General features: G+C 33.5%; 1 protein-coding gene across 4 annotated transcripts in view; it reads right to left on the reverse strand.

Annotated features, from left to right (window-relative positions):
• Window positions 1–412: 412 nt before the first annotated feature.
• Window positions 413–13,707, reverse strand: part of PPIG (peptidylprolyl isomerase G) — a 45,050-nt gene continuing 31,755 nt past the window's right edge. For all 4 annotated transcript variants that reach the window (XM_049616056.1, XM_049616058.1, XM_049616057.1 and 1 more), the window contains 5 exons: window positions 11,826–12,039; window positions 10,638–10,805; window positions 8,896–8,983; window positions 6,305–6,441; window positions 413–6,116 (listed from right to left, as the gene is read on the reverse strand). In XM_049616056.1, coding sequence (XP_049472013.1) covers window positions 5,006–6,116; window positions 6,305–6,441; window positions 8,896–8,983; window positions 10,638–10,805; window positions 11,826–12,039 — 1,718 coding nt within the window. In that variant the 3' untranslated portion in view covers window positions 413–5,005. The remainder of the gene's footprint in view (window positions 6,117–6,304; window positions 6,442–8,895; window positions 8,984–10,637; window positions 10,806–11,825; window positions 12,040–13,707) is intronic.

A 13,707-nucleotide genomic window follows, 5' to 3' on the forward strand; every position in this document is an offset into this window, starting at 1 on the left:
CAACTGTTGTAACCTGCCAATTTGATAAATCCATAGCTAGGGGAGCCTGGGTGGCTCAATTAAGCATCCAACTCTTGATTTCCGCTCAGGTCACGATCTCATGGTTTGTGGGATTGAGCCCTGCATTGGTCTTTGCACTGACAGCATGGAGCCTGCTTGGGATTCTTTCTCACCCTCTCTCTCTGCCCCTCCCACACTCATATTCTCTCTCTCTCAAAATAAATAAACTTAAAAAAAAAAAAGAAAGAAAAAGAAATCCATAGCTAAAATGTGGGGCTAAGAAATTTGGGTATGGGGTAGGAGGTATAAAAACTATGAATCAGTGCTTAAAAATAAAAAGGAAATACAATATTAGGTTGGGAAATATGTTTAAGAAGGAAACCTAGAGAGCAATGAAAATAGGAAAAGCAAATTGATACTAAAAGTATTTTAATACACAATTTACACAGTCCATATGAAGCACTCACATTTTTACATATTCTCCTGGCTAAATAAAGCATTTAAAAACACTCCAGAATTTGAGAGTTTAATATCACCTGTTAACACATACAAACCACTGAATGGTCAGAACATTTTTATCTAACCATATATATTTTCAGTGACTTTCAAGTTGGTGCATTTTCCCTAAATATATCTAATTTAAATAAAAATGAAACTAAACAAGAAACCAAAAACTAGACAATTTGTTTTACGAGTCAATTAACATCTATATGGCTTTACAATGTTAAGTGTTATATTAAAACTGGCAGGCACAGGATATAATACAGTGTTCCCAATGCTGAGAAATTTGGAGGAATTAAAAAGCAAATGGTAGCATTCCAGTAGATAGTAATACAAATTTCAAATCTAACCTTAAGTTTGCTGAGGCAAAAGACACATTGCAATCTGAAGCATTATGATTGAACATTTACACTAGAATTTATCTCCAAACCTTCTGGAAGTCATCACTGCTGATTAAATTCTTAAAGAAGTTCAGTATTGTTAAACTCTTTGCTCAGTTTTTCCTAATACAAATTCTATATCCCCATGGGTAAAATAAAAGTATTTTTTAGTTGATTTATCTTCATTATTTACTTTTAATAAAAATAAAGGTTGAATAACTAATACAACAGTAATTTTAAAAATACAAAACAAACTGTTATAGTTTATTTAATACAATGTTTAACTATAAAAGTTGATAGTTTCAGAGTTTAAATTCTGTAAAATGCAGTTTGCAGAAAACAGTTTTAACAGTTACTAGACTAATGATAAGAGAAGCAGCATTTTGAAACTAATTATACAATGTGACAACAGCTTTATTCCTAAATTTCATTAAAAAAATATACATCACAGTGACTTCTGAGCTAGGAAAAGAAGTGCATTAACTTCATTTAAGTTTTTCCCTTCCACAAAGAGAGCAGCCACAACTTTTAACATCTCCACATACAAATACCCAATTCATTTATCAATCCTTCAAAGTACTAGAAACACACAAAAGAGAAACAAAATATACAGCATAGGCTTTTGGTAACACAGGAATTTGCTTTAAAAAAAAAAAAAAAAGCAGAAACACAAATTAATCCCACCACTTCCTCCTACACCTAAAAACAACATCCCTCAACAACTCCCTTCTCCAACCCTGCTGATTTTTAATTTATGTGATTTTTCAATGTTTACATCTTGTGTCACACCACAGGCCAGAATTTGCATTTGTCTGAATCCTTTCAAGGCAGTTGGGAAACCCACTATGGGCAGGTGTCAGCCAATGCTGTACTTCCTGGAGTTTATTACTTTTTAAAACAAGTATTTGTAACAAAACATATCTTTTCACAATAAGGTTATAAATCTACAATCCTTGGAGAGTTTATTCAACTGTAAATGTATGAATACTAAATTGAATAATTACAGTACACATGACCAAAAGAAGACAGAAAAATACCCATTTTATGTTTCTTTATAACAACCAACTCTATATGGTATATATTTAAAGTACCTTCCAGTGAAGGTAAAGGGAACAAGTTTCTGTAGAAATTTACTATAAAAGGTTCAAAGTGTGATGAAAAAACCCTGCCACCTGGAGTAAAGCACAATGAGCTACTAAAAAAATTAAAAAAGAAAAAAAGAAAAAAAACTTGTTCCATATACCAACTTGAAAACAAATCAGAATTGTCCATTAATATCACTACTCAAAATACTGGAAACCCAATGTGTTCCTGTCCATAATATTAAGAAATATTTACTTTTCAGTTTAATATCTTTCACTGGGTACAAGAATCAAAGGCCATTCAGCAAAGCCAATATAAATCAGTATCACACTTGTGCAAAGACAGATTTAGCAAATTTTTTGAAATTTTTGTGAAGGCTTTGATTAAGAAATTCTATCAGAACGTACAATACTCTATGAACTCATTAACTGTAGAGTAATTTAAAAATATTTTAATGGAACCCAGTAGATTCTTTACATTAACATTGATCTCTCTGTAGTGTCAATTTCTGTGGCAGATGGTTAACCCAAAATAGAATGATATAATCATAAAAACAATTCTCAGATATTGCCAAACAATAAAATAAACCAATTAAATATCTTTAGTGAATATGAAGTTAAAGATAGTTGGAGGTAAACCATAAGCTCAGACATAACTATAAAATCAATCTGACAGGAAAGAAAGAGCCGGCTTTCAGGAAGGAGTATATTCAAAGTAAAAGCTAAAGGTGCCACAACTATTAAAAATGTAATAAAAGGACTGTTTGAGCTATGTGCTATTCAGATGCAAAGGCAGACTTGAGGTACAGTTAATGCTGTTTATTTTCTAAATATTTTTTATATTCGGAAAATAAAATCTGATTGTCATCTTTCATCTCAATTTCTTTACCGTATCTATTCTACTGTAAAAAGAGTTTTTAAACGTCTATCGATCTTAGCACAGAGTTGCTCTTTTGATAATCAGAACAGGAGAATATTACTTTCAGAAATTTGAATTTTTCCCCTTATGGTTACTGGTCTGTAATTTTTAGTAGATAAAGCTCTGGAATCAGACAACATTAAGTATTTTTACTTAGCATGGGTTTGTTGTTATTAGAAATCCTTTCTTAAATAGCACCACCTTTCTTGAAGCTCAAATAGTTTATAACAAATTTTAAAAATGCAACTTACTGAATTTTAAGATAACTAGTTTAAAATATGTAACAGATTATATAGCTTGGAACTCAAGACTGAATCATCCCTAACTAAGGTAGGGTTTGTGGTCTAAGTCTCTAAGGAATCAATCACCCCAGATTATCATAAATATCTATTACCATTATCATCAGGAAAATAAATTTAAAAGGACTCCACTGTAGAAATTTGCTTCAAGATAGTCCGAACAATTTTATAATCATTACCTACTATTCTTTATACAAACAGCTACCACAATGCCAAATGTGTCATTACTGTATTAATCAATATGGAAAGTATTATGTTAAGCACTGTTTTGCTCAGTACAAACAGCACTGAGTTAGTTACTGGGTTTTCCAAGAAGCTACCTTGGTTAAGAGGTGACACTACATTGACAAATATTAAAGTACAAAACACTCTAAAGGCTACTATTAATTGGAATTCTGAAATTTCTTCTCAAATGAGGCAGGTTTTGTGTTTGCTGGATGTTCAATATTTTATTTAGAAGAGAAAATACAAGAAAAAAGGCCACACATCACAAAAATAGCAATATACAACACACAAAATTCTAAATGGACTTTGGGTATCTTTATTGTTTAACTCTGTAAGCTATCAAATTTTGCAACTTTCTACTCTACTCTATGTGGCAATGTTACACATGCCAAGCTAAAATAATGTTAACAATAATGGTATAAAGCCATCTGAATAGAAAGAAACCAGAGTCATAAACATGCTATACCCTATTGTGATACATATATAGAAAAGATGCATTTTCTTGCCATTTGAAACTCACAGCTATGAGATTTAGAGAAGCCAGCTCAAGTTAAAAAAACAAAAACAAAACAACAACCATGCAGAGCTATCACTCAACTCTATATAGATCAGTGGCCAAAAGAGAAATCTTGGAAGTTAATATGTCAATACTAACAATTTTTAGAATCTGTCTAACTTAAAGACCTGCACAAGTGGTATATTTTAGTGAGTAAAGTATCTTCATTTTAGAGAAGGGTAATGATAATAAAAATAAAACAACGTTCCCCAAAGCAAAAGTTTCATCTCTTCAGATCAAAAGCAACATACAATTGAGAATTACAATCTCATCTTCTAAGGTAAGTTCTTGTCAAATGCTGTATAACAGCAAGTCAAACTCAATCAGTACATCAACTGAAAAAAAGTACTCAACTATTTTTGTAGACAGTTCAGTAAAACAAAACTTGGTAGGAAAAATATTAGTATGAATCAAGCTATGAATGAAATTAAGAAGAACATAGGAAGTGCAATATAAATATTTTAAAGCACAAATCACTAAAAAATCCAAAGTGATGACTTAAGATCTCAAGTTATTAGGATTCTGCTTTTCTGTGTAATTAAAAGCTGTTGTGCTGCTGCAAGCCTCTATTACAAATGCAGTCAGAAAATCTACACAAGATTTCTTCTATCTAGTGGCTTCTAAAGTTACTTTAAACATGAGAAACACAAGCTTATGTAACAATGTATTCCAACAATCAGTTACCCTTGTTTTGAACTGGCTGATCACACAAACTGGGATGTAGAAAAGCGTATTTGCTATTATTGGCTGATTGTTGCAACACAAAAATGCATACATGAAATAGTTAAACACAGCACACAGTATTACACCAAAATGTTTTTCTCATTTCAAGTTTATTAAAACTTTAGCAGTACAAATTATCCAGGTTGCAGATTATCAAAAGATCAACTCAATAAAGTCCACATTAAAAAAAAAAAAAAAAAAAAAGACAAACATAAAACCCAAAAACAATGAAAAGAGGGAAACAACATAAAGGAGATTCATCAGCAAGTCTTTAAAACTTAAAATTTCAGACAGAATGGAAATAAGTTTACACAACTCACTCATCCACTTTTATCTTCATCTGTTCCAGGGCTTGATTCATGATCAAATTTTTTATTTTTATCATGTATGTGGTCATTTTCTTGACTCTTTGATTTTTGGTTTTCTTTTTCCACTGAGGACCTGGTCTTCTCATCCTCCTTATTTTTCAATGTGGAGAACTTTAACTCATTGTCCTGACTACTGTGTTTTATTTTTGAGAATGGACTTTGATCTCTATCAGCCTTTTTTTCCCTATTATTATTTGAGCTATTATGATCACGATTTTTAGAGTACATTCTCTTCTCACCCTCAGAATTTTCTTTTCTGTGTGAACTTTTACTTTCTTGGTTTCTATATTTTTCTTTGTTTCTGCTTTGACTTTCTTCTCTCTCTGAACTCCGTGAATCTCTCCTCCTCCTCCTCCTATCTTTACTTCTCGATCTTCCTGGTGTTGCTCTTCTCTCTCGGCTTCGGGACCTTCCTCTTCTCCTGTACTCTTGCTCCCTGTATCTATGGTACTCCTTGCTCCTGCTGCGATCTCGGTCATGGCTTCTAGATCGCACTCTTCTGCTCCTGTCCCTACTTCTGCTTCGGTCTCTTGTTCTACTATTGTAACTGTGTTTGCCTTTAGTGACATCACGTTCTCTACTCCTAGACTGTGCACGTCTATCTTTTTCCTTACTTTTATTATGATCATGCTCATTACTTTTTGATTCTAACTGTTTAGATTTCTCTTTACTTCTACTTCTTTCCTGATCTTTTCCTTTAGAATCACACTTTTCTTTTTCTTTAACAATCTCATGATCCCTTTCTTTACTCCTTGACCTCATCCTCTTTTCTTCATGTCTATTATGCTTTGTGTCTCTTTCTTTACTCTTTGATTTCTCTTTGCTCTTACTCCTACTTTTAGATTTGGCCCGTTTCTTCACTTTGTTTTTATTATATTTATCATCTTTTTCTGAATTTCTTCTGATGTCTCTCTCCTTACTGTTAGATTTATGGTCTTTAACTTTCTTTTCCTTTTCATTTTTTCTGTTTGGACTCTCAGACACATGCCTGTGATCAGTTATTTTTTTCTCTTTTACTCTAACTGGGCTTCTTTGATTTTCTTTTAGTTCATTTAATTCACTCCTAAAAATGAGAAAAAAAGTTTTTTGGAAGTTTTATTAGAAAAGGGATGGTGTCCATTATTAGCTAAAATGGTATTCTATTTTCCTTTAAATATTCAGAAATAAATGAAATGGCTATAAGTAAAACTTTATGCATAAGAGTAAAAAAATACTTGTCACTACATTTGAAATAATATAGTTAAATCTTACTTATCCCCTTTGATCCATCTTTCACCACTTGATACCCTCATCCTTTGTGCTCTCTGCATCTCTTGCCTCCAATGTGGAGGAGTCTCACTACGTCTGAAACGATCCCTTGATCTGGATCTAGAAGGAGTTCGGTAACGCTTAAGAAAATAAAAAGGGAAAAAAATTAACATATAAAAATATAAAAGCACTGCAATAATACCTGAAGTATATACATTTCTAGGTTCAAGTAAAATGTCTGGTATTTCTTATACCCTCTATAATAACTAAAATTTCCTAATTTTCAGGTATGAAACCAGTGAGGTAAAAATACTTTAAACAGACACTCATACTGTAAATTCCCAATAAAAAGCATTAGCCACACAAACTCTAGCCACTTACGTCCTCTCTGTAGAACTGTCCTATTTAAGTGATACTACTATCAAGTAGAACCCTTACAAGTTGCCAAGTTCCAATTTGGAAATATATATTCTTGATGTGTCAAAGCAAACATTTCCCATATTATGAGAAAAACTGAGTAAATGCACTGATGTTCATTTATTCCACCAATATGTACTCAGCTCTTGGAATGGCCAACTGCTCTACCATGTATTGAGGAAACTTTAGTGAGCCAAGACCTATCTGGATTTTGGTCTTTTAGAAATTGTATTCTACAAGGCTAGGAAACCCACAGATATATAATCACAGATACTAATAAGCATAAATGCAGCTATAATTAGAATCAGTGTAAAAGAAGTACAAGGTGCTCACAGAATATGTAACAGAGAGATCTGGCTTAGTACAGGGAAAGTTAAATATAACTTAAAAAGCTGAAAACTAACATGTATGAGGTATGAGAAGTTACAAAGGCAAGGGTAATGAAAAGGAAGTAAAAATGAGAATGGATGGGTAAGGAAGAACATGTGAAGCATGAAAAATATGATATTTGAAGGTTCTGAGACAGGAAAAATAGCATTTGTTAGAAATGATCACAAGATAGATCAGTATGGCTGAAGATAAAAACTGTAAGGGAAGGTAGTACTCGAGAGCACTGATAAGGTAAGCAAGGGCTAGATTTTGTGAGGTCTCATAGGCCATGGTAAAAATTGTAGATTTACCCTGAGATCAATGGCAAAGGAGTGATATAATCAGATTTTCATTTTTAAATGACTATTCTGGATGCTGTTTAGATAAAGAATTGTTATCAATGATTCTCCAAATGTGATCTAGGGATCCCAAGACTCAGGGGATCTGTGAAGTCAAAACTATTTTCATCAGTGAATCATGTTACTTGCCTTTTTCACTTTCGTTCTTTCATTATCGTACGGGGGAGTTTTCCAGACTACCCGACATTTTAGTATCTTTGCTTTCATTGCTAATGATATGTGTGCTTATACATTTCTACATTTTTAATAGTTCTTGGTTTTAATTTCTAAAACAGTAAATATAGATAGATATAATCCACATTACAAAATCTTTGGGTCCAAGACCCTAAGACAAAAGAAAGTTTGAGAGCTGCCATGAGAACAGTTAGAAGGCCACTTACAGTTCAGAGAATATACAAAGGTAAACTAAATTAAGGTGTGGGAGTAGAGCTTGAGAGAAACAGATGGATTTCAAAGTATTGAGAAGGTTGAACTGACAGGATTTGGTGATGGACAGCAGAGAAATGAAATCATTCTTGGGCTTTAAGTAACTACACAGGAGGTGGTATCTGTCACCCGGAACACGAACCTAAGGGAGAATTACGCCTAAAGAGGAACTGCTTATGCTCAGGATTATATATGCAGAGTTTGAGGTGTCTGTGAGGCAACTCGCCAGCTGTCAGATAAACCCTGGTACCAGAAGAGCAAATGAGAATTATCAATATATGGTAGCCACTGAAGCCATGAGAGCGATGAGACCACCAAGGAGCAGGTGCACAACGAAAAGAGTTGGAACCCATGATACTACACTATTAAAGGCTAGCTACTGAAGTATGAACTGGCATTGGAAATTCAAAACAGACTGGCCAGAGACAGAAAGAAAATATGATGGAAGCAAAGGGCAAGAGTATTACAAGGAGGGAGATTAAGTAAGACAAAGACTGAAAGGACTCGCTGGATTTTGTGACATGTAGCTGACCATATAGCAAGTGCTATTTTCAACAGAACAGTAGAAGACAAACTGAAACAGTTTAGGAAGCAGGAAATGAGTAGGAAGTGAAGAAATAATAAACCAAGTATAGCTCGGTTTCTAAAAAGTTTTGAAAGCACAAGATATTTAAATTCTGATAGGGAGAATCCAGTAAAGAGAAAGAGAATGAGATATAAGAACCAGGTTAATTTTTATGAATTTTTAACAAGATTAGCAATACAGTGGTCAGGAAGTAACATGGGGGCACAAAACACTGACTTCATTTTACACTGTGTACATGTAAAATCTACTAATATCCCATGCATTTTCAGTTTAGAAATACCAATATAAAGAAGTTACTATAAAAAGAGAATATATAATTGAATATCCATATCTACTCTAAATTTTAGTTACTTATGTACAAAACAGTATTTAAGAAACACTCGAAGATTATGATAAATGCCAATATTATCAAGATTTTTGGGAAAAGAATCACCTACCCTTGGTCCTCTTCCTTTAATTTTCCTGCCAGACCTAGTAACTAAAAGTCGCCTCTGGTATGAAGCAGGCTGGGAGTTAGGTGGATTACTAGAAGGAAGCAAGGGAAAAATTAAAACATACAATTTTATAAAAATGAATCTAGAAAATTTGGCTTTATGGATCTAAACTAATTTAAAAACTTAAAAATCAGTAGTTCTCAACCAGGAATGTTATCAATTCCTAGTAGGTATCTGGAAAAGTATGGGAGCATTTTTCAACTGTCAATGACTAGAGAGTGCTACTGGTACTTAGAGCCACGAGTCAGGAATGCTAAAGTCTTATAGTGCACGAGGATGAAGAACTAACTATTCTGCCCGCAAATGCCAGCTGTGTGCTGAGGAACACTGCTATATAACCATTTTTAAGATGAAATAAACTTGACAGGGGACGCCTGGGTGGCTCAGTCGGTTAAGCGTCCGACTTCAGCTCAGGTCACAATCTCACGGTCCGTGAGTTCGAGCCCCGCGTCGGGCTCTGGGCTGATGGCTCAGAGCCTGGAGCCTGCTTCCGATTCTGTGTCTCCCTCTCTCTCTGCCCCTCCCCCGTTCATGCTCTGTCTCTCTCTGTCTCAAAAATAAATAAACGTTAAAAAAAAAAACAAAAAAAAAAACTTGACAGTGTTAAGGAAAATCAACACAAGAGTTCATATAGCTCAGCATTGGTTGGATGCCACTGAGAGAACAATTTTAAAACTATCTTATTCCAAAGTAGCTTATAATCCCTTAAGCATTTGTTCACTGTTAAAAGAACTACAGAGAAGAGTAATTAATGAGAAGTAAGCAGACACAAGCTGATGTGAATTAACAAAACGTTTACACCATGGTTTAGTACCACAGTTTACATCAAAAAGGGAAAACTGTTTTCAAAAAATAATGAGTTAATATTTAATTAGCATAAACAATACACATATAAGTTATGTTTTGAAAAGTTGACTGTAAAGTAGTTCAAACATTTTCTCAGCAATATTTGTTTCCTTAAAAATATTTTCTTAACACTTGAGGAAAAATTAACTCAATCCAATCCATCAAGATTATCTCAAGTTTCACACAACTGAAACTTTTTTTTTTTTACACTAAGACTTATTTTTATATTTTTATTGTAGTATGAAAGTATAGGGGAGATACTCTGAATTTTATTACTTTTATAACAAATTTCTAGTCATAAATAAGAAAAAGGTCTCAATCTTTTTTCTGTTTTTGCACATAATTATTAAAATGATTTATAAAGAATCAAAAAGCCTACTAATACTAATTACATGAATTTATGGAGAAAAATCTTCGAAGAAGTTCTATATGATATCAATTTTCATTACTAGAATACTATAAATTAGACATGGAAAACAGCCTTTTTGCCCTATTAAAGGTTCTTACTTTTTTAAAAGTAAAGTTTAATATATTCAAATAACACAGTAAGCTTGTTTTAAATGGAATTGAAGTGGAATTGGTACACATCTTTTTGGTATCTGCACTGCTTACTTTTTAAAAAGTAACTTTTTACTCAAAATCTGTTTGAATTATTCAGTCAGTTTATCTTATCAGCTATGTAGTTATTAGCAAAAAGGACCTTTGTTAGCATTATCCTATTAAAAATATTTCAATGTTGGGAAAAGGTCACCAATTAAATCCTGTTTAAAGTAAGACTTAAAAAAAAGTTCGATTATGAAGAGTGCAGGGCACTCTATAAGATATACACATTCACGTACCACTCTCTCTCTCTCTCCCTTTCTCTGTTTTTCCTTTCTTTTTCATCCGCTTTAGGGGGACTTTTTCTCATTAGGAATCGATTTTCAGGTATAGGAGGGATCTCTTCTGGACGGACAGTAGACTGCGGTTGTGCTTCAAGATTTTCAGTCTCACTTTCGCTAGATGCGCTTAACAGAAAACACACAAAACAAATTCCATTTGGTTATTATGCACTTGTCCCAAATTTCCAACTGTTGGCATTTCTTTCCTTTTTAAGAAGTCACAATACATATGCCAACCTGCCCCCAACTGCAAAGATTCAATTACAAAGGAAAAATCCTCCTTCATTCCTCTGATAAACCAACCCAAAACCCAAACCAACTGTTTCCATTATCACATTCTCAGAAAGTATTTTCCAATAAAATGGTTCTAAAATATGGAACTCCATTGGCACTGTACTCTGATAAATTTAAAAGTTAAAAATGTAGGTAAAGAAATTAATTGCTTTAAAAGCAAAAGACATATTAAGACATGTTTTAGTACAAACATAGATTATTTCAGACAAAACAGAAAAGAAAGTAAATGCACTGACATTATTTGCTTTTACTCTTGTGCTATCATAGCAACAAAAGAAATAAAGGACTAAAAAAGCAAGACAGATTGTTACAAACAATAAAGACAATAATCACTGGTTTCCTGCAATTCTCACTAATCCTCTATTCCTCCTATAAAACATAAACCTATGAACCCAAAAGATCATTTCACTAAGTTCAGAGAAACAACTGAATTGAATGGTTTTACTGAAAATGGAAATGAATGTACCTAAATTTAATCTACAGACTATAGAATCAAAATGGTCTTACACTTGGGGCACGTGCGTGGCTCGGTCGGCTAAGCATCCAAACTTTAGCTCAGGTCATGATCTTGCAGCTCATGGGTTCAAGCTCTACGTTGGGCTCTGTGCTGACAGCTCAGAGCCTCCTTCGGATTCTTGTCTCCCTCTCTCTCTGACCCTCCCCTGCTTGCTCTCTGTCTCTCTCAAAAGTAATAAATAAATATTTTTAAAGAATGGTCTTCTACTTCATGGTATGGAGTATTTCTCACTATTTTCATATTGCCATATAATCGATCCAAAATCCCAATAGATTTACTTACAAACAGAAGGGAATAAGAATATAAAGCCTGTATTATAAAAGTAAAGTTAAAACCTTTTCTTGCTTTTCTTTCGCTTCTTCTTTTCTTTCTTGTGTTTTCGGGAATTTTTCCTATGTTTCTTTTTTCTTTTTTTTGATTTCTCTTCAGAAGCACTTTCTGAATCAGAAGAATCGGAAGAGGACTGAGAATCACTTGAGCTATCTGAGTCACTAGATGAGGAGGATGATGATGATGATGACTTATGTCTTTTCTTTTCTTCTTTCTTAGCTTTAATAAAAAACAAAAAGGTTTTTGGTCAACACTTTTTAGACAGAAATTTAGATTTGCTGCAGATCCTCACTAAGTCCAGTACTTAACACTTAGCTCATCCAGCTATCTGAACTGAGGGGTACAGGAAAGGAGTCAAGATTTAGGGTTAGAATACAGGTCTCTGGATTCACAGATCAAAGTTGATCTACTACACTAAGGAACTGGAAAAATAACAGGTCTAAAACACTAATCTTAGGAAACATTTGAAGGATTGTTTCTAAAAAGCACAGAATTATTTAAGAGTCCAAGATTCTAATCTTCTTGTGGTTTTTTACTTTTTATCTTATTACCAAGATTAGAGATAGAACTGTAGAAGAGAAATAACACATACAAAAAAATATTCCACATGAATGTGGAAAATAAGAAACATGACTCCGCTGACATTGGCTGGTTTCAATGCCTGAACATTCCTCTAATGATTAAGAAATTTAGCTTAGTTGAAGAGCAGACTCAGCATAGAGGGCAGTCATTTACCAATGGTTAATAACTAGGATTTGGTGTCTCTACAAAAAGTAATTTCAAATTGAAATTTTATTTTCATTGAAATGGATTCCCAAACTCAACGCTTTAAGGACTAGGCACCTTAACATAAATAAGTGAAGTTAACCAGGTGTGCTACAACAAGAACTGGGTAAATATAAGACAAACCGAATAGAGTTTGACTCCTCTAAAGGTATTCTAATTCAAACCACGGTGGACTTAAAGTGAAATCAGGCCAAAGATGGGACAATATCAATATATGGAGAACTATAATAAACTGGAACACATCAAACATATTAGAATCCATCAGTTCATATTGGTAAATAAAGTATAAAGCATTTACTTGTTTTTCCTTATATAAACTGTGCCACAGGCTAAACAAACAGTAGATGAAAGGAAGATGCTCTTTATCACAAGTTTTCCAAAGAATAAATGAAGCAGGAGTTTGCCTCTAACTACAAAGTTATATGAAATGGATAAAAAAACATTACATAACAAAGATGCAATCAGTATAATCCATTGTGTGCAATAATGGGAAACACTACAGGATAAATGACCTAGCTTGTACAACAAAAAATCTCAAGGAAACATAAAGGGGATGGTAGAGGGAATCTATTAAAAACAAAATTAAAAGAATCTTACAACCCCCATGTCTGAACCTTACTTGGATTCAAATTCAAATATTAAAAAAAATAACATTAATGAAATAATTAGAAATTTGAACAGTCAGGAATATTTAGAAATATAGATAGGTGTACGTGTGTATGTGTATACCTATGACCACAATTTTTTTTAAAGAATAATTTTATGGATCAAATAATGAAAAAATTATTGATTAAATGTTATGCCTAGAATTTGCTTTAAACTACCAAAGGGAGGGGGGTCGTGGGTGGCTCAGTCAGTTAAGCACACAACTTCAGCTCAGGTCATGATCTCGCGGTCTGTGGGTTCAAGCCCTGCGTCAGGTTCTGTGCTGACAGCTCACAGCCTGGAGCCTGCTTCGGATTCTGTTTCCCTCTCTCTCTGCCCCTCACCGGCTCGCTTGTGCACACATGCTCTCTCTCAAAAATAAACAAACATTAAAAAAAAAATTTTTTTTTTTTAAATAACAAAGGGAGAGATGACCAGGATATAAGTAAAATGAGG

This window comes from Panthera uncia (genome assembly GCF_023721935.1).
Source record: "Panthera uncia isolate 11264 chromosome C1 unlocalized genomic scaffold, Puncia_PCG_1.0 HiC_scaffold_3, whole genome shotgun sequence".
In the NCBI taxonomy this organism is placed as follows: Eukaryota; Metazoa; Chordata; class Mammalia; order Carnivora; family Felidae; genus Panthera; species Panthera uncia.